Genomic DNA, 21,305 nt, shown 5'->3' with positions numbered 1-21,305 from the left:
CAACTTCGATGTTTGCCTTTCTTTCATTTTAAAGTTTAACTTGATGTTTGCCTTTAACCGACAACAAGCGAGTAAATCTAGTGAGCCAAAATGTTGACCTCTTTCTTACAAAATTGAATTTTGCGATAGAATTTGATATTCAGAAAGTAATATGATATTTCATCCGGTTTTTTACCTTTCTTTCCGTTTTATTCCCCACCCCCTCTTGGTCATGAACACATTTAAGGGGCATGTAGACCCCCCCCCCCGTTCGCCATAGGTGGATTCCCCATGGATTCGGGTGTTACCGGGTGTTACCAATGAGCATGAGTTAATGACATGACTAATCAGCAATGGATCTTTGCTTTATGATAAGCTGTAGACAGTCTTCCTCTAACTACTAGTGACCCAAAGACAAAGTTTCCTAAAAATAGCAGAAAGTTTAGTCATTGTTTACAAAAGCACTCCTCCATACAGTGTGTGTTTTCTTTCGGTCCTCTGTGTGGGGGTGTACATTGCGCTCTGGACGGAGCCGACGGAGCCACCGAACTTCGATCCCTGTTTTCACCGCGGGATCAATCGCCAACCAAAAGTCTCATATTGATCCAACAAGTGTCATTGCATTGCATGTGTACGAGCAGGCAACATGGCGACGTACACTTGCAGAGTACAGTATATGAACGATACGGATCCATTTGCGACTACTATCTTTGCGGAACCTACTCGAGCTCCACATTTTCATTTTAATGAATATCTACCCCTGGAAGATCAATTGCCGACCCTACACAGGGTCCTCCAACCTCCACATAAGGTGAGAAATCATTGTTACTTTCGAGGTACAGAACCGTGCGATTACGAAAATGCGATGGGGGTAACCCGGTGGTGTTATACCACCTGTCGATGGGTGCGTGGCCCCAGAAGTTATGGCTGAATTCCTTACTCGTTTCGATGACTTCCCACAGCCACACCATTACATCTGTTACGAGATTTGAAGATAGATGAAAAAAAAAATGTGAAATGGGCATTCCGTGAAATGATATTTGTTTTGGTCAATTTCCATTTCTTCAGCAATTATGAAATCCATTGTCAACAAATGGCGGATGAACAAATTTGGGACGTCATCATACTCACTTCCATGACTTCATTTAGAGGTGTAGATTGTATTATTACTAAATTATTCACTGTTTTTATTATGTGAATATTTCATAATTTTGTAATAGAGGAAAATATTGATTTTGTATCTACAAATTGTTCAGTGTAAAAATACCATCATGCATTGCCAGATGATTAATAAGATTATTTCTCTTGTGCAACTTCATTTAGACAACTTGAAATGTTGATTTGAATTGGGCAAAATAGGATGTCATGAATTACAGAGTACCAAGGTCATAAATTTTGCAGAGGTACTTAAAGTGAAATGGATGACATACTGAAGACACAAGTTTGTTTATGCCTTCTCTTTTAACATGAGCACAGTGCATATTTCCCTTGGCATGTCCTAGTAGATTTTTAACAAAAGATGGGTAATACCACTATGGACTTGATATTCAAATGTACTTCAAAGGAAACTATGTCTCCCTATGACCCTATTCGTAGATTCATTATATTTTACATGTACAGTGTAATTCAATACAACTCTGTGTTTAGTTCAAATTTCAACATATCTGTTTTATCATGTCTACTAACTCTGACTGCCCTCATATATTCAAGGATATGATGTGAACTTCACCATCACGATTGACATTTGTTTAAATACATTTAGTTGATCATTGTATATACTTAAATTATGCGGCATATTTTCTGTATTCTGAACAGATAGCGAAAGTCATATTGATATTTTCAAGAGCAGATTACCGACTTTTCATGAAATGAAATCTTGAAGGCTTAGTGTAAAGTATCAGTATTTTTTATTGAAGTACTGGCAAATTCCATTTAGCTGGTGTACCTTTCTCATAGGCCTTTTAATATATTTTAATGCAATAAATCTTTAGGTCTCTACACTGACAGCACAGAGATACATGTATGCTCACAGGATTCTCAGCTAAGTTTAGTGACAGTTGAAATGATTGGTAACAGAATATTTAACACACAAGGGTTTCATGTGAATTTTGGTAAATATAAATTTATCAATGATGTCTTATTAGAAAATAGGCTCTTCAACATGAACAGATGAACATTGTAAGTTAGAATAATGACAGTGCTTACAACTTTTGAAAAACACAACAAGGGTACAGGAATGATTATAATTGTGATGTGTTGCTCTCCCATATTTCATTCGAAGACCTTATGCTATATTTACCTGTTACAGTAGCGTATGCAGGTTTTCTAACTGAATGAAATGTTAACAATAGAAAAAAAGAGAAAAGGTCTTCACCACAAATTTTAGGTCGTTTCTAGGAGGGGGCTTGAACACCTGTAACTCTCTCCCCCCCCCCCTCTGTGTACACTACTGACCTGTTACATGTATATAAGAGGACTTTTAACACAGAAGGTAGACGTTAACCCAAGATGAAATGGCTTCACACACACACACACTGCATTCAGTGAAACGGTCATCCGTTTCCCTTGAAAGTCTAAGGGGGTAAAAATACCAATCCGCAGGAATTAGAGTGCATTTGTATCAGATATCACATTAGGCGGTTTCAAACCGCCTCGATCACAAGAATCCCCGTTAAATTACGAGAACTTTTTAAGGCTAAAAAATACCCGTTAATTATTCCTGCATTCAGACCGCCCCGAAACACATCCTTCGGTATAAGTTCCCGAAGTTACGAGCATGCGCAGTGTGGTCTGATAAGCAGGCAAGGCGGGAGATTCAAAATCACTAGCCCAGCAGCCACCCACGCCGCCGCGCCCAACGACACGCTGGGCTAAAAGTTCCCGTAATTTGCTTTCACATCGCCAAAATACCTACGACCTTGGAAAAATCCCCACAAAAGTTCTCGTAATTTCGCCAAGTACCTACTATTTAGCGGGTATTTTCTTTCGGGGAAATTACGAGTAGTTTGCTTTCACATTACCAAAATACCTGGTATTTTCTGATCGGGGTAAATTTCCCGATCAGAGAATACCTGGAACTGGCGAACTTCGAGGCGGTCTGAAACCACCTACTGACTGCATATGAATGAGATGGGTTCTATTTTTAAAGACCTGTTCTAACTCTGTCCTGCATCTCTTCTGAATTCAAGCTACACTTCCACGTCTCCTTAGGCAAACGTTTAGAATTACCAAAGATATGGGGTGTATCTACGTGTAGGCAGAGGTGTCAAACACTATAGGAAATAATATATTTTTTCTGCCTTTTATTTCACCTTTACGATCATTTCAGTCATCACTGCATCCCTCTGGTCAGTTGTTACTTGCCACTAAAACAATGCAAACTAATTCTTTAAATTCTATGGGTAAAATGTACTATCCACTATCAATTTTTGTGATTTTTACCCCCTCCAAAGAGCCCCTACACCAGAAACAAGAACGATCAATATTAGGAATACTCTATTTAGTATTCCAGAGTTATTTCATGGAAATAATGTTTCCAAAGATTCACTGAATTCTAAGGAAAAGTGTCTACTGTCTATACGTGTATGTGTCTTCAAGGAAAGTGTTATCTGTTTTCTAGATTTGCTTTGACATTGATATTCTGTCTTAAAAATGTTGCATGTAGGATTACTACACATGTATATCCACCCAATCAGTGATAATCCCGGGTTTAGGGAGGGGTTCATGCACCCCAAATCAAGTGGAACCGGTACCGGTCTGTAAGCCTGTGGCTAGGAACTCCCGCTGTTCACTGCAAATACAAGCAGGTCAGCCAGTCAAGAAAATAAAGCCAAATCAAGTCTATAAAAAGAAATTATAGAGGAAGTGGGGGATATTGTTTAAATTCCATTCAAATTAAATTTGCACTATTTGATTGTTATCTTCAATAGGATTTTTAGCAACATCTTTTGTCTTGCTTGAAATTTGAAAATGAGTTGCATTACTTGTCTTGTTGCAGAGTTGGTCATGAAATACAAGACGATACGATTTTAAAGTATTGTTCTTTTTAAGGAATGCAAATTTAGTATTTACATACTATAGGCATACTTGTATTTATTTGATTTATAGTATTTAGTATTTCCACAAATAATTCTGATAGAATGAATAAAAAATTATATTGAATTGCCCATGTAGAATACCACACTCCAGTCTCCAATCATATTTTGTATAGTAATCTTCCATGGAAGTTCCAATCTACTAATACTTGCTTCAATTTGTGTAATGTAATATTGGTCGTTGTATGATTATTAACAAATCAAACAAATAAATACCTAATTTGTTTTTATCAATAGGGTCTACATTTTAATAGTGTATTTTTTGAAAACTAAAAATGAAATAAAATCCATAGTATACTTTATAATATTGTACTTCACAATTCTTTTTTTTGTTGATTCAATAATTTTATTATTGTGTGCAAATATGTATTTTCTTCCCATAAAACAGTAAGCCTTCCATACATGTTTACTCATGTCTCACGTGTGATATGAACTGAAGTAGTTCATATATTTCTTAACTTAAATAGTACATGTAGACAGGACTGTCACAACAAGAAACATTGATATGGTTGGATAACCAGGGCCCGTCTCACAAAGAGTTGCGATTGATCCAATCGACTACAATTATGGAAAGCCAGCAACGTCAACTTCTAAACTACAAGTTTGTTCAAAATGTTTTATACATGTAGATATGATGGATACATGTCTTCATACATTGGTTGTTTTCTTGAAAATTCAGTCTGCTTCTCTTTACAAAATCACAAAGACATTGTGCAAATTTTCTGTAGAAAAAATATGACATTGATGGATTTCCATGTGTTGATCGAATCAATAGTAGCTCTTTGTAAGACGGGGCCCCGATTTGTGATATCAATCAACAGTCATTCATTCAATGTTTGTCTAATGGCTTACCTTGCTATCTTCTTTGTGCCAGTTTCTCAAGTTTGCATCTTATTTAAATTGTCAGTTTAGTGGTTGGCCAACTTCTGATTTATGTCTCATTCTGAAATGGAAAACTACTGAGTATAGTGTTGCTGTTCTGCTATTCTTAAGTCCTTTTGCAAATAAATTAATTGATAGAGTGATAATGATAATAATGAGCAGTAAGACACCTACAGGTCTACATTGTAAAAAAACCCAAGGATTTCAAGTAAATCCAGATCAGCTGTGAATACTGACCAGCCGAATATTATATTTAGTTTTAAAGTATTTAAACCTTGTAGATTTAAATATAAATGTAAAAGATTTGAATTTTAAATCTTTTGAGGTTTGAAAGTTAATCCGAAGGATTTAGAATAAATCCAACATTCGGCTGGTCACTATCCACAGCCGATCTGGACTTATTTTAAATCCTTGATTTTTAGAGTGTACATGAAACAAGGTTCAAATGTGCTGTATGGTTCCATGAAATTTGCTGTGATGGGAAACATGCCATACATAAAATCTAACCTCTAAACTAAATAAACCCTAATCTTTAAAAAATTCTGAACCCCAAAAAACTATTACAATTTTACAATCCTAACTCTAACCCTATGCCCTCTGAGATATGAAGACCGAGCGAATGTACTAGCAGGAGCATATGCCTTGTCACCTGCTGTACAATGTATATATAGCTTGCCAAGTATAAACTCCACAATTGCTTTGAAGATATTCACCGGGTTTGTGATGTATTCCATTCTTTTCTGTAAATTTTAAGATTCCTATGCAGGTTACGTGTACATGTATGTGAATCAGTTTTATGTCGGGCAAGGAACAATGTACGATGTCCATGTATGTACATCATGCCTACACTAGTTTGTTAATTGGAGCAATTGTCTCAAGTGGAGAAAAGGTCATAGAATTTAGAACCCTCCTTGGCTGCTCTCTGTACATTGCTGGTGAATTAGGGGAATATTTTGAACAAGAAACATACATGTACTTATTGAATTTACAAAGCCTCACTTTAACAGTGTCATTAATTTGTTTGGCTTCACTTCTCAGTGTCCATCTAAAACCATGTGCATTCATTGCACCTGGGTAATAGCAAATGTTTCTCAAGTCATTTTAGCCATGGCAAGTTGAATTTTGTGCGATTCCTTGAGTTCTTTCTTTTGTTTGGTTTAACTCTTTTGAGGCCAGCCCGAAAGGCTAGTCATTGTGAAAATATTTGGTCTGGTCTATTTATTCTTGTCTAATTTGGCGCAATTTTGTGTGCTTTTGGATACTGTTACTTCCTTGTTCTTGCTTTATACAGCATTAGGTGAATGTGAGACCTTGGGTCATTACAAGCACTGCTGGTATCCATGTTACTGATTTTGCGTGCCTACCACTTCAGAAAATTAATTTGAGCAAGTCACAGTGTTGACCCCATTTACATACATTTACATGTAGTAGGAAAAATAATCTGGGTATATTATTTATTGTAAAGTATATCAGAATTTTCTTGTACCGATTTGTACAAGTTTTGGATTTACTGTATTACATGTAGTAATTATTTTTTTAAAGGATTTACAAATAAATCTAGGGAAAGCAATCATATACTGAGAATGTATTATTGGCACAGGGAGCAGGGGGCATGATTCCTGGGAAAAACAATTGACAACCCCCCCCCCAAAAAAAAGGAGGAAGTCATTGTTACTTCCTGAGTGCATTTTCCCCATTATTTTGTTTTTGTTGAAAAGCCTCTAGATAGGAGCCTTAATTTTTGGTTTGATAGGGGAAGGGCACATACCAACTGCTCTCCCCTGGATATACCACTAATGCAGGGGTTCTCAAACTATACGGCCCGCTGGCCGGATCCGGTCCTTGGAGCTTCTCAATCCGTCTCGCGAGTCTCTGCTGGGTTTTTAAAAATCATTTTTAAGTCACAATATGAAACAGCTCAATATGATTACATTGTGTATCCATGTTAGACCTAACCGTAATAAAAGTAATGACAGTCAAAACATATGAAACTGTTATAAATTTGTTGGATTAAATGCTCTCAAAATAGGGCAAGATTGCACAAGAGAGCATCTAGGACCCCGACCGCAAGGGTCTTTGCACTTCGCGCACAATTTTTTCTTTTAAGTATCCACTTCACCCTGGCCCTTTCAGGTTTATTTCGAGTCTCATCTGGCCCTTCAAAGAAAAAGTTTGAGAACCCCTGCACTAATGTATGTACATATTTTTTTTTATAAAAAATATACATGTACATGTAGTGTTTTACTCTTACAGTGTAAATATTTTTTATGTTATTTAGTCTATTTGTAATGCAACTGGCATTACTTAAGCGTGACTGTGGATTGAATAAATAAAAATGAAATGTGTGAAGCCTTTGATAATTGCCAGCAATACATGTAAATCACTGTATGGAGGTGGCAGGTAATTTTGAAAGAAATTAATTTCTTTTAAATCTGCATTCAGAGCATGAAATTGGTGATCAAGATATTTGAAGAATAATTGCATCTGTATGCAATAATATCCATTGTAATTACTTGGTACATTTTATGATTTTAGAGGAAAATGTTGCTATAGGTCCAACATACATGATTATATCGTAATTGACTGTGATATCTATGTACTAAAGTAAGAGATCGAAGTGTTCTCTAGTCTTAGACATAAATTTCATGTTTGTTTGATTTTTCAATAGCAGACAAAAGTTTAATTGCAACATATCATGCAAACATGATGCACATTAAATTATTTAAATTGATGTTTGAAAAACAACAGTTAGTGTACATGTATATGTACACTTGCATTTTTAATGCTGATCAGCACTGTTATTAATCATCATGCATGTCACTCAAAATAGATGCTCATGCTATTGTAAACCTTTGCCTGCCCAAACCATAACCTTCAAATCATCATAACAAGATCTAGTGCAAATAATAGCTTGTAATATGCTCAATACCAGTCTGATACTGGTATTGTGTAATGGTTTCTATCCCCTTAATTCTACATTCATGTACATGCATTCACATACAGTGCTGCTATAAAAAGTTTGTGAACCCCGCCAGAAAATAAACTCCTTTAAAATAAAAATGTTGTTTATAAAATCATACATGTAGACAACAACACTATAATGTACATTCTGCAGGCACACAGACCCTGATTGAAACTTCGATCAACAAGTGGGTCTCAATGCAAAAGACTAGCACATACAAAACTTGCTGTTTCAATTCCCGAGCAAGAGGGCCTTCAGTACACAAGGCATTATAGGCTGCACATTCAGACCCTTAACTCCAGCCCTGCTTAACTCGACGGAATATGGTTTGCACAGCAGACTCACAATGTCCGGCGAGCCCACAGAAACAAACTACATCGATTGTAATATTCTATCACTTGTTTTCACGATGAAATATCTAAAAGATGGCAGAATTTGATCACTTTTATAAAATATGTTCATTTTTTGGTGGGGTTCACTAACTCTTTAGCACCACTGTATTTGTTTACCTGTTTTATATATACCAAAGCTCTGTTTGATTTGTCCTAATCTTTATGAATTGTATTATTGTCATCTAGTATCTCACTTGTACGAGATCGACGAAAAATCTTGTTGTTTCTCTGGCAGGTCTTGTGAAGGGGGAAAAAGATAAATCTTTAACCACAGTCAGTAAGGCGTTGATCCACCTTTTGTTCAACTTGGAGGACGTTTTGACTTAATCTAGCATGGTTGGTTAGGTTTGTAATAGGATGACACATGAACACGTTTTATTGAGTGAGTTGTCAATATGCAGTGCATATTTGATTGACGGTCGTTCTTCTTGGATGCAAGTGTACTTGTTTTGTAGTGATGAAAAATATGATATAGTCAGGCCCATAATATGAACTCAGTAAATTCAACTAACAGACAATTTCATAATTTTACAAAATATTGAACTATGTTTGTCATAATGTTGGAATGATGATTTAGATATTATTACCAAGATTGATATTGTGTGCTAATTTTAATTTGTCAATGAATTATGTTAGATAATGTGATACAAATGAAGTACAAGTTCATGAATACCCTGAAGACATTGCAAAAGAAAACCGAGGCATAGGCCCTACATGTACATGTAATTTGTTTGATTTGTTTACTGTGATTTCTTGGCAATTTGAATTTAATTTGCCATTGTTGTCGGTGTATTAAAATAAATTGAATATCTAAAAAAAATATATATATCTGAATTTATACCATTCCGAGTCTTAATGTAAACATTGAATTTGGTTTTATTAGATAGTTTGCTACATTTAATGATTACATTGTATTTGTAGTAAGTTTATATTTTTCAAAATGGAATTGTTAATAATATCACTTTGAATAATATTATTATACTACCAAAATCGTTACTTTAAAAAAAAGCAATATTCTGCTGGGTGAAAGTATTTTTTTTCTGAATTCTGTAAATAAAGATGTAGATTAGAACAAAGTGTATTAAGATGTGAATAACATTATTAATGAGTCTGTTTTATATAATTGCTGCACCATTTCATAGGCCTACATGTACATTCTCATGATCCATTATTAAATGTACTTTATTCATGTATAACATAATTTTTATAGAAGACAATATGTACATGAATCTATGGTGCGCAAGTGACTGTAATAGATTATTAATGACTTCCCAGTTTTTCCTTGTAGAATGTATTGATGGTCCTTCTATAGTTGATGACACATTTACATTCACTGCTGAGCCCCTTCAAATAGTTCATTGTGGTTTTCAATTCAGAACAATTAAGAGTGGTGTTCCTGTCTGTCTTGGGCAATATCTTCATTCTGATACACTCTGTAAAGATTTGAAGTTAAATCCTTAGGATTCAAATTAAGTCTGGAGTTTGAATGGTCACACTATTCACAGCAGATAAGAATTCATTTTGAGTCCATGTAATTAAGAGTGTTGGCCTAAATGTTGTTTGCTTTAAATCTGAAGCAAAGTATAGAAATAGTTTTTTTTCCCCTTTTTTCTTTTTTTTTGTTATCCATACACTCTAAATTCCAAGGATTTAAAATAAATCCAGATTAGCTGTGAATAGTGACCCGCCAAAGTTTGAATTTATTTTAAGTCTCAAGGATTAACTTTTAAATCTTAAAAGATTTGACTTCAAATCTTTTAGATTTATATTTAAGTCAACAAGGTTTGAATATAAATTTAATATTCGGCTGGTCATTATTCACATCCAATCTGGATTTATTTCAAATCTTTGGAGTTTAGAGTGTAACTGTCACTTCAGTTAATTTTGACAAACCCTGAATAAAAAGAGTATGATACTGATACATGTACGTATCGACTAACAAGTTTTACAATGTGCATGACTATGTTCATTGGTGGAAATTCTTGGAGGCTCTTCTCTAGGACCTCCATAGTATTTATTACAAAAATTTCTTTTTGGTTTTGGGCTCAACAGCCTGAATTTAAAGTTAGTACAATCGCATTCAAGTACTATCTCTTATTTTCTATTGAGGAAGGAAATTACAAGAGAGTGTTTCTTTCCTATTGAGTATTCTTTCCTCTTTATTGGATCTTGATTTTCTTTATAAGCAAAAAGAAAAGATCATTTCTATGTGTGAATATTTTTAAAAGTTTCTTTCCCAAAAAATATTTTCTTCTATCCATATTTATCGCTGTCTCATCTATTATTTCCCCTCATGCAGTATACACTAGCTCTGTAGGCCTATATACTGTAGTCACATGCAGAGTAAATAATGACATAAAGTTGAATGACACACCATGTGACTTTGGTAACTCTGATTGGAATAGATCAAATAGGCCTGTGGGACTATGACTGCGCAGATTACGTTAGATGAATGTTACAGGGTGTTTTTGACCCCATATAAAGGAAGTTTGAAAATCGGTTGGATTACCAACTTCAGCAGCTGTACCCTTGCTTTAGTCTAAAACTTCCTGAATAATTCCTTTCCTTTTTATTGTCACTTTAAAAATAATACATAATTGAGATACTGTATCTTATCCTAAGACAATGATAGAAATTCAAATTAAAAAAGTGATACCCTTCAAGGGTAACAAATGTCTGTAAATTTTCTTTATCTCTTTCAGACATCATCATTAGAACTTGTTTGTCTGGGAGCAGCTACAGTTATCCATGTAGAAAACAGAATGGCAAAAAATTACTGATAAAGCATTAAAAATTATAGCTCTCTATATAAATTTTATTTCATTCAGAAAAAAAATAAATTGTTATCTTGATTTAAAGTTATCAGTATTTCCTGCTATTGGAGGTATTATTTTGCTTAATCGGTCTTAAATAAAATAAAGACTTCATCGATAATTCATGATGTCAAATTTGTTCATTATACAATCATAAGTTTTTGCCAATGAACATTCAATCACATTGCAAATGACAAGTAATCGTAATAACTGATAAAAATTTCCTGATTTTATTGCAGTCATTGAGATATAGGCCTATATTTTTCATTTGAAAAAAATGTTTTACCTGTATAATTATGTTCAATAAAAATGAATGATACCATGCATATAAAACTGCAGTATCTGAGGAGTAGCACATAGTGATTGCATTGTTAATAGTTTCTTCATATATATTTATGAAACAACTTTACTTTTTTGTTTCTTTGATACAGTTAGAGGATTGTGGTCTACAACTCTCTCATAATGGAACATACTTGGATCTTGAACAATCCATTGACGATCAGAGGGACGACTTTGAGGGCTTTGAACGAAAGTAAGTCACACTTATTCTTTTGATAGTATTGCCAAATAAAATTAATTCCGATAGAATTAATTCTGATTGAATTAGACAACTGCTGAAAAAAATATCTCAGGATGTTGTTTACATCACACCAACTATAAAAGAAAAAAATGATACCATAATATGTAGGCCTATGATAGTAATAAAAAATAGTGTAACAAAAGCAAATAGCTTTAATAGGTTTATACATGTACTTGTATATATATATATACAATGTATGTAGCTTAATAGAAATACTAAGCTTTGATCAGGACCCGTTAAACAGGGTTTTTACATGTACGTCGAAGATCTGTTGGGGGTAGAGGGGGCACTCTTTCACTGTCCCTCCCTCCTTCCCCTTTTCCTCTCATGCACTTGTGGTCTCAACCCCCTTGTAACATTGGACCCAGCTGCCAACCCTTTTACTCTGTAGTTACTGTACAACCGTATATAATTGTGGTCTCTATAAAAGTAAAAGATGTGATTGAAATTGACAGAGTACTTGGAATGTTTGGAGACTCCTCTCATTCACAATTGGGAAAGTATGCTCGAGATGGTCTACATGCATTGTACAACATGGGAGCCTTGAAAACTTCAAATTCGGTTGAGGAAATCAAGAAAGTGATGCACACGTTTGACCTTTCTGTGTTCATGTACCTGTACGCAGCTGTTTGTAATTACTAGGTTTTGATCCAACATCCTATTGGTTAAACTCAAGGAGCTTTCACATTGCCATTTAAACATCATTCTAAAACACAAATTGACAATTTGAATCATGGCAGTTGAATCAACAGTGTGAAGAAGAGCCAAACCATTATCACAAGGATTTTACTTAGGTGTACATGTACATGTAATTAAAAACGAATTAATTACTCTTGTCTCTATACCCTTATATATAAATGAAGCTAGCCATGTCAGACGAGCCTGTATGTATGAAAGCATTACTAGCTTTAATTGGCTATAAAGATGTGAATCAAATGTCAATGAAGGTCAAACTTGAATGTAGAATGTCTGACTTTTCATCATAAAGAGAATTTTGAAGAGATGTTGCTCTCATGTCACTACATAGGTCGGCACCTTTCGGAACCATCCTCCCCCTCAGAATATCCGATTGGAACTCACCCACCTGACCAGCTCTAATTTTCCTTCTGAAGTAGAAATGAGAATTAGTATTTGTCCCCGTAAGTCCCTGTGGTAAGGTGTCTGGGGATGTTCTGATAACCACTGAAAAGTTCCTGGTGATAACCCTATTTTTACTCTGATTTTAGTGCTGCATAATAAACTCCAATTTACATATCATGGTTCTGTATAAACTTTTCAATTTAGATTTTTCTTTTTAATTCAAAGTTTATTCCATATCCACAAGCACACCAATCATTTATTGTCATTCAATTGCCTTGTTAAAACAATGCCAATGACACCCGTCTGAAGAGGCAGAAGGTTATTAAAGAAGGGAGACCCCCTTGTGAAATCAAATGTTTCCTGTCTGTAAACCCTCACATAGATGGGGACAATGTAACTCACATTGAACTTTGGTGGAAAGAAATACGATAGGTGCCTGATCGAGTTCAGCAAGGGTGTAAGAGGAATAATGTTCGTTATGTCTCAAACCACTGTGGGTGGGGTGTTTCCTTTTGATTAGTTTCAGTGTGTCTTTGATAATTCATGTGGTGAAAACTGTTGATTGATGAAAACAAATTTTCAAAGTTTAAATTAAAGTAGAGTCACTGCAAGCAAAAATTTCATCGTAGGTGTAGATCTAATATAAAGTTATCTAATCCAAAATATGTTAACATATATGACATATTTCTGATCAGTGTGTACATGTACATGATTTATTTGTAATGATCACAGAACTTATATAACCCTTATCGATATAGTTTTTCATCTGATCTATAAGAAGTTTCTTGTTATTTATTGTGAAAAAAATGATGAAAATCCACTATTTACATTAATTCCAAGGGATTTAGCATCTTCATTTGGAAATGTTTTTGCCAGCAATAAATCCCACATTTAAATATATTTTGCACATATTATTATTTTTTGAACAGAGGCAGGAATTCTGTTATCGTGCGAACTCAGCTCACTGTCCGTGTTCGTGGCATACAAGGTAAGCTAAACAAAACCAGTGTGGATCACTGTTTCTTAAAGGTAAAAGACAGTAGTTGCAGCAAACAATTTTCATGAGAAAGTTTTTTAATCAAGGTTAATTGTTCAAATATTATCATACATCTAGATGTGGTACAATAATGTAACCTTATCTTTGTAAAATCATGAAATCTTAGCTTAAAATCAATAATTCTGTTGTTCACTAATGCAGAAAAGCATATGTTGGACAGTGTATTAATATTGCTGCGAAAAATGCCAGACGTTCGATGGAATTCCGTGCTTAATTTGCTAATTTCTCAGCGATTTCGCATTTTCTTCCAGAGATATTTGGCACATATTTTTTTATTTATACATACAAACACTTTTGCGGTAATGTTATTGCATTCTGTTTAAACTCATTTTGAGATTATTACCACAACTGGTATTTATCTTCAATCTTTTGCTCTTTTCTATTTTCCATCCTTCATATGAGGATGTATTGATACAATTGTCTATTCTCTTCAATGGGTTTGCCAGACACATTTTGTGAATGAATAGTCTAGAGCAATAATTTGTTGCTATTAAAAGCAAATTGGAATTTTTGTAATGACAGAAATCTAGGAAGTAATATTAGAAAAATGCCACCAACAGTAGTGCCAGGAACAAGAGCAAGAATATCCTTCAACAATAACAACATTGTAGTAACTCCTGCATACTACATAACCCTTATCAGCATGTCTCAACATACATGTACTTTAACCTTTGACCTAATTGACTAGATTTGAATTGTCTTGAGTCTTGGAGCCGTGAAACAAAAGTTGAGATTGATCAGTTTACTTTCTGTGACAAATCAAATTTCCAGTTACGGACTTCTACTAACATCTAATAAGAATCTACAAAATTGATAAATGATTGTGACTTTTTTTTTCATGGGTCCTTTAGTTAGATTTTGCTTTTGTCATCCAGTTGTGAGGTTTTGCATAATTTGAAGCTGATTAGGTTTTATTGATGGTTTACATTGTAAAGAGTATTCCAAGGCCTGAGTTTTTGTTTGATTTCTGTTAAACAGGACTTGCATTTCCTAAATGTTACATGGTAAGTTCCTGATGATTTTAAAGGCAAACCCAAACCTTCCTTAAGTTAATTTGTATGAAAGCAGAGATGAATAATAATGATAAAGCTTGGAATGGACATGATTACTGAAATTAAAAAAGAATAATGGTTTTTATAAGATCCATTTTTTTCTTGGTGTGTATACATGTATCTCCAACTGTATCACTCTGCAAGCAAGCATTTATTTCTTTATGCGATCTGACAATTTTCATATTAAGAAGTATATCATTATTTCCTTTTCCTATTCCCTTCCAGCATCCTATTCTTTTACTTGTACTTCTTTGGTAGCAGTTTAGTATACCATATCATCACTTGAAAATGAGTTTCCTTTCTCCTCATATTTGAGGATGTAAATTTCCTACCATAGAAATGGAAAAGTACAAAGTGGTTGAAGTGTACACAAACAGTTATTTGAGGCTACTGAAGTATTCTAATTATTGCAATTACTTGTAATCTCACGTTTCCTTTTGAAATAGTGGCCCATTAGGTTCAATGAAACAGTTTAAAATATAAGTGTGTGTTGAATGCTACTTGCTAGATAGCATTATTGGTCTTTCTATTCTTAGAAATTAAACAGTCCTGATGTTCTAGGTGAACGTGAAATTAACAATTCCTTTATTACTGACTCATCCAACAAGGAGACAGAATGTTTCTTTATGGGCTAAATTGGGGTAACAAATGTTCCTGTTTGCACGCAATGTTTAAGGTGAACATAGTCACCAAACAGTAAGAGTGCAATAAAATGAAGTTTTCATAATCTGTCTTTGTGTGGCAGTTTAATATTGATGAACATTATTTTCCAGAATTGAGGAACTGTATAATGTATACAAATCACATCTATGGTACATATAACATGCATTGGATTTTTTTTACAAGTGACTATAGCACTGTTTGTTTGAATAAATTCTTTTAAAAAGATATTTTCAAGTAAAACCATATTTTGACTTGTATGTCATACACAAAAACATGCATCATAAACCAGATGGAATTAAACCTTTTCCAGAAATTTATATTGAAAAAAAAATGCAGACGCTGGGATCGAAATATTTTTCACGTAAACAAATATAGGCCTAATAAAACTATCCTTATATCTTAGCCATTTCGAGCATATTAGGATAGTTCTAGGGTGCGTTTATTGGACACTTTTTTACCCTAGAATCATGATTAGAATCATGATTCAAATCACGATTCTGCAGAATCACGATTGCGTTTAGTCGAAAGTGGAAATAAACGTCTTTCAAATCACAAACATGAAACACGGAAAAAGGAGCGTTTTAAAAGACGTTTCTGTAGAATCACCAACGAAAAAGGTCGTATAAACGATATCGTGATTTGAATCATGATTCTATTACGTCATTGTGTCGTGCTTCTTCCGGGTTCGACTCAAAGGCGCGCCTGCGTTTCGTGCAGGTTAATTTTCGTGTAGCAGTACTGCCAGTGTACTAGTACCGGTATAATTATGCCAGTTGTCACGTGCATTTAATAGGAATTATCATTCTGTGTATTGTACCCCCGGGATTATGTACTGTAGCGTCATTTGTATAGTTCATTGTTTTCATCATTCATGTCTTCAAGTTCCATTTGGACTAATGATGAACTCAGGGCTCTGCTTGTGCTTTGGGCTCAGCCTCGCTGACCCTGATAGCACAAGCATCCCTTACCGGGATTCACAGAAATTGAGTACAAGTAAACAAAAACTATACGAGGTACAATACACAGAATTCTGGAAGTAAAAGATTTATTTTTCGGAAGCCGAGTAAACGTTGCACTTGCACAAACGATCGCGCGTTAGCTCCGGCGGCAGCGAAAATCTAGCAGCCGACGTAGAAACACACGCGAAAATGTTGACCTATGCTTCCTGGGTCAAACTGCCCACTGTGATGCGCACTGGATCGGCCCGAATTCAGGGAGAAACAGCGTTAGAAAGATGGTCGTATAAACGCTGATTCTGTCGGATCGTGATTCATGTTGCTGTTTTGAATCATGATTCAAGTCGTGATTCAAAATCATGATTCTGGGTTGAGGTCGCATAAACGCAGCCCTAGATGGACCTGTATAGATAGCATTGCTTTATAATTGACTTCTGAAGTTCTGGTTCAAGCAAACAACTATTGAGTCAGACCAGGATTTCCTTTCTTTCACCTGTCCTCATTAACAAGATACTCTCACCATCTATTAAAAAGAGAGATAGCTTACAGGTACAGTATACAGTAGCGCTGGGGTCTGATGATGATGATGGCTGTGTTCACACTGTCCGGCTGTGCACTAGTGTAGCTGAGGAATTAGTGAGGGCAGGGTGTCCCCCATTTACAGAAATATTCATGTTGATTTCTATCTTAGTGTGAAGATGTCTTTTATCAAATATTTTACAAAAATGAAAAATTATTTGTTTAACTTTAAATAGTACATGTACAAACAAGGGTAATCAATACCTCTATTAACATTACAAAATGAGCATAATGTTTTAAATATCGATTTATGAAGTTTTTTTTCAGTGGGAAGTTGTAGATTGTGACGTAAACTAACTGGCGTTGCAGATACAGATACGTGTATAGCAACAGTGTACAACATTGAAGATAGTGTGAACAAGTTCATCCTTTGACACAGATACATATTAAGTAAGGAAAAAAAGTAGAGTGGTTTCACTTGCCCCTCAGGTCAAAGGATTAAGATTTTCACTAGACAGATTAGTAGAGGATTAGAAATATCTCTGATTCATATGAGAATATTCAATTATTGTAGGTCTTTATGAAGACTAGCCTGGAGTACATGACACCACAAAGAAATTCTAGACAGTGGATGAGAAAGACAATTTTTATCAGTAATGGAGATACATGTATAATTACGACAAATAATCCCTGGAACTGGATCTTTGAGTGGATAAGCTTACAGTTTTTCAGAAAAAGATGGTAGACAAAACAGTGTACTGTAGTGGAATATTGTATTAATACATACATAAAACAAGATTTTCTTGGTGTAAGGTGTCATTGGGAGTTAATGTTTTTCAAAGATTCAATTTTGATTTTTATCTAGGATTTTTCTGGAAATTTTACAGCATTCTTTTTGTTTTGAACACTCCATGATAATGCTAAGTGTTTAGAGAAGGAGTGGAAGGAGGAGAAAAAGAAGGATGATCGGGAAAATAAGAAGAGGCAGAAGAATGAGTAGAAAAGGGAAGGGGGCAGAAGAATAGTTCGGGAAGATGGTGGAGGAGGTGGAAGAGGAGTTCTACACGTACAGTGTATCGTAGAAAATAGAATTATGCAAACCGGTTTCTCGTCATAGAAGTACAGTCCGACCTCTCTTATCCGGACACGTTGGGACCAGCACCAATCCGGATAAGGGATTTATCCGGATCTGGGAGACCCAATATTAAATACACGCAGCTGCGCTGCCGGCTGCCTCCCCAGGCCACCGGCGGTAGCTACACTGCACTATTGTAGTGCGCGTACGGTAAAGACAATATTCACTGTAGAGTCAGTGCAAATTATAGGCAGTGTTTTTTATTGAAATGAAATCGATCGATGGCCAAAACTCTTGGATAATTTACCTGCTAAAATGACTGAGGTATACATCGAGCATACTTCGAAAGAAAGTGAATGACTCGATGAAACCAAGTTTTAAAATTAGATCATCGCGGCGAGTATCGCAGCTTCGCAATGTCAGCCATTGTTCCACTGACTAGGCTCAAACATGATAGATGGCGCTGTCCGTATTGAGGCCTAAAGTTAGCTCGCAAGACATGTGTTGTTTTTCCCGCGAATCAAAAAGAGAAACGTGATGAAATGTTTGCGCTGCACCCTGATTTACTGGAAATTATCATTCCTAAAGTTCTTTTGGTGATTTGGGTGAGATATTTTCATGAAAAATATGTTTGGTGTAGGGTGACTATGTTGGGAAATATATGTAATCAGAGTGGGTTTATGTATAGGATTGAGTTTAAATTGAAATCTCATTTCCTCACGTACCTGTACTAGATTTTAAAAAAAAAAAATCTCGGCAAGTGTGCGTCCGGATAATAGAGAGATCCGGATAAGGGGAGGCCGGATAAGAGAGGTCGGACTGTACAGTGAGACAGTGGGCCAGTGAGTCAGCCTGATCTGTTTCACCGGCATTGGACAAGCATTCTTCAAAACACTACTCTGCTGCTGGATAAAAGTGTATTTTTAGATACCAATTCCTGCCAGAATGCATGGTTTTTAACGAAACTTCCATGTAACCCTCCAATCAGAGTCCCTATGAGAATAATGCTGTGGTATGTGGGAAAATGTCAATGTCAATACATGCTGCTTTCGGTCAGAATAGAAGAAGTTACTTTGACATGCTTGTTTTGTTTGTTTGCATTTTTTACAAGGTCATGTTCACATTGCTTTTTCAAGGTACAAGGTACAGACCCATCTTTGCATTTATAAGATTAAATCTTTGTTTTATGTATATTTAATGTAGGGCTACGCATGAACATGTTGGTGAAAAGGTCTAGAACTGTACCTGTAATATTCATTTTGAATATTTAATTTGCAGAACTTTAAACGGAAATGAGCTCTGTTATCCTTTAATGGGTTTTGCCAGACATTCATTAAATAAGATTTACTCATTTTTTGCTTGTATATAAAAACTAGCTTCATGTTTTTTGAAGTGGAATCAACCCAAAATGACATAATAGCTGCCAGATATCAATGAAAAAAAAATTGTCTGTTCAATGAATTCAAGTCGATGATCCTCAAATTTTCAAAGATGTGTTTATTATGATAAAAACTAAATTGACAGATTCACCTGTGATACATGTTCCTTAGATGTCGATCATTCAAGCTTCAGGGTGCATTTATCATTCAAATGTCAGTTATTTGTATAAAAATCTCACCAAAATCTCCAATTAATTACCAGACCTCAAACAGACCTCATTTCATGCCTGCTGAATTTGACTCCCACAGTCTGAACTTTACTGAATAGTCGATTTTCATTTAATTGCTCACAGACTAAAGGTTTCCCAGAGTAATTTATCAACTCAGAATTGTGTTCACACAACAGAAATGCTGTTGTATCATGTGAGATCCCTTATTGACTTGCTAGTAATTGTCATAGTTTTAGTCCTATACTGTGTATGCATATACATCGTAACAGAAAACAATGTCAAAGAAGCATTACTTTCAAGATTCATCATGGATATTGTTTGTTTGCATTTATTTCTGCGTTCAAAAACACAATACAAAATTATTTATGATTACAATATACAAAATAATTCACAATATAAACAATGTGGTCATATTACATAATAAATACAAACAAGGATGTGAGTATAAATTAATCTTTTATAAATGTAAACATATATACATGTATATAATGTAATAAATGAACCCAGGAGACCGCCATCGTGAGCGGTTAGGCTTGAATTGATGGCATCTACATGTATCTAAATGTGCATCTATCTATAAGCCAACTGTGAGATTGTGACCCACGCAGTTGGGAATTTTTCATGGAGATAAATGTAATATTTTATACTAGATGAAGTTGGTAGAAGAATAAAGAGAAATAAGTGTTCAATGTAGGCCATTATAGAGAATAGTGAGAGGGAGAGACTGGCTTCATTTACTAGTACATTATCCATGAGTGCTGCTTAATATGAATGCACATATTAAAAGGAGGTAGATATACTAGACCGATGTACTTTACGCATTTAGGCCTCCAGATAAAATAAAACATACTGTACATGTATATGTTATGCCTGCACAATTCACAGAAGCCCACCTCTGTGGTTTGAAGTTTGATGAGGTTTAGTGGAAGAGCTGCGGTGTATAGTGGTTCTGACTCTTGCCTTGTATAGACAGAGGGTCGTGTGTTCGAATCCCACCACGGTCTAGCATCCTTTTGCAAGGCATTAATCCACTCTTTGCCACTCTCGACCCTGGTGCTACCATGTAGCTTTTCCAGTACTGTGTGCGCCTCACCGGCGACTGACTGGAGAGAGTGGAGGATGTGCATACATTGTGTGCGGAAATGACTGATTGAATCCAATGACCAGGGAAATATATATCTGTAGTGCACTTAGACACATTGTTGTAAAGTATTGAGCGCCATATAAATGTGGATTATTATTATCAATTTTACATGGAGTTCAGTCCCTACAAGTATGTATAAGGAGTAAATGGACTTATGGCTTGCTTACATGCAGAATTACTTAAAAAAATGAGCCATGTTGAATGCATCCTGCAGTACATGTATGTGTACATTATATCTTTTCACAAAAGGTAACTTTGAGCTTTTCCTGTATGTAATTTTAAAGGGGTGGTCCAGGCTAAAAGTATTCATAGCTTAATAAAAAGAGTAGAACTCACTGAGCAAAGTGACGAAAATTTCGTCAAAATCGGACTACAAATAGCAGTTATTGAATTTTAAAGTTTAGTCATATTTTGTAAAAACAGTCCTCATGAATATTCATGAGGTGGG

At 35.1% G+C, this 21,305-nt stretch overlaps 1 protein-coding gene across 1 annotated transcript in view; it reads left to right on the top strand.

The window, feature by feature from the left end:
• The first annotated feature begins 323 nt into the window (after nucleotides 1-323).
• Nucleotides 324-21,305, top strand: part of LOC121407609 (FH1/FH2 domain-containing protein 3-like) — a 137,245-nt gene continuing 116,263 nt past the window's right edge. The window contains exons 1-3 of the mRNA XM_041598766.1: nucleotides 324-790; nucleotides 11,554-11,654; nucleotides 13,712-13,770. Coding sequence (XP_041454700.1) covers nucleotides 626-790; nucleotides 11,554-11,654; nucleotides 13,712-13,770 — 325 coding nt within the window. The 5' untranslated portion in view covers nucleotides 324-625. The remainder of the gene's footprint in view (nucleotides 791-11,553; nucleotides 11,655-13,711; nucleotides 13,771-21,305) is intronic.

Source organism: Lytechinus variegatus, chromosome 2 (genome assembly GCF_018143015.1).
Source record: "Lytechinus variegatus isolate NC3 chromosome 2, Lvar_3.0, whole genome shotgun sequence".
In the NCBI taxonomy this organism is placed as follows: domain Eukaryota; kingdom Metazoa; phylum Echinodermata; class Echinoidea; order Temnopleuroida; family Toxopneustidae; genus Lytechinus; species Lytechinus variegatus.
Note: the sequence above shows the minus strand (reverse complement) of the source record. Positions and strands in the feature narration are given on the sequence as shown.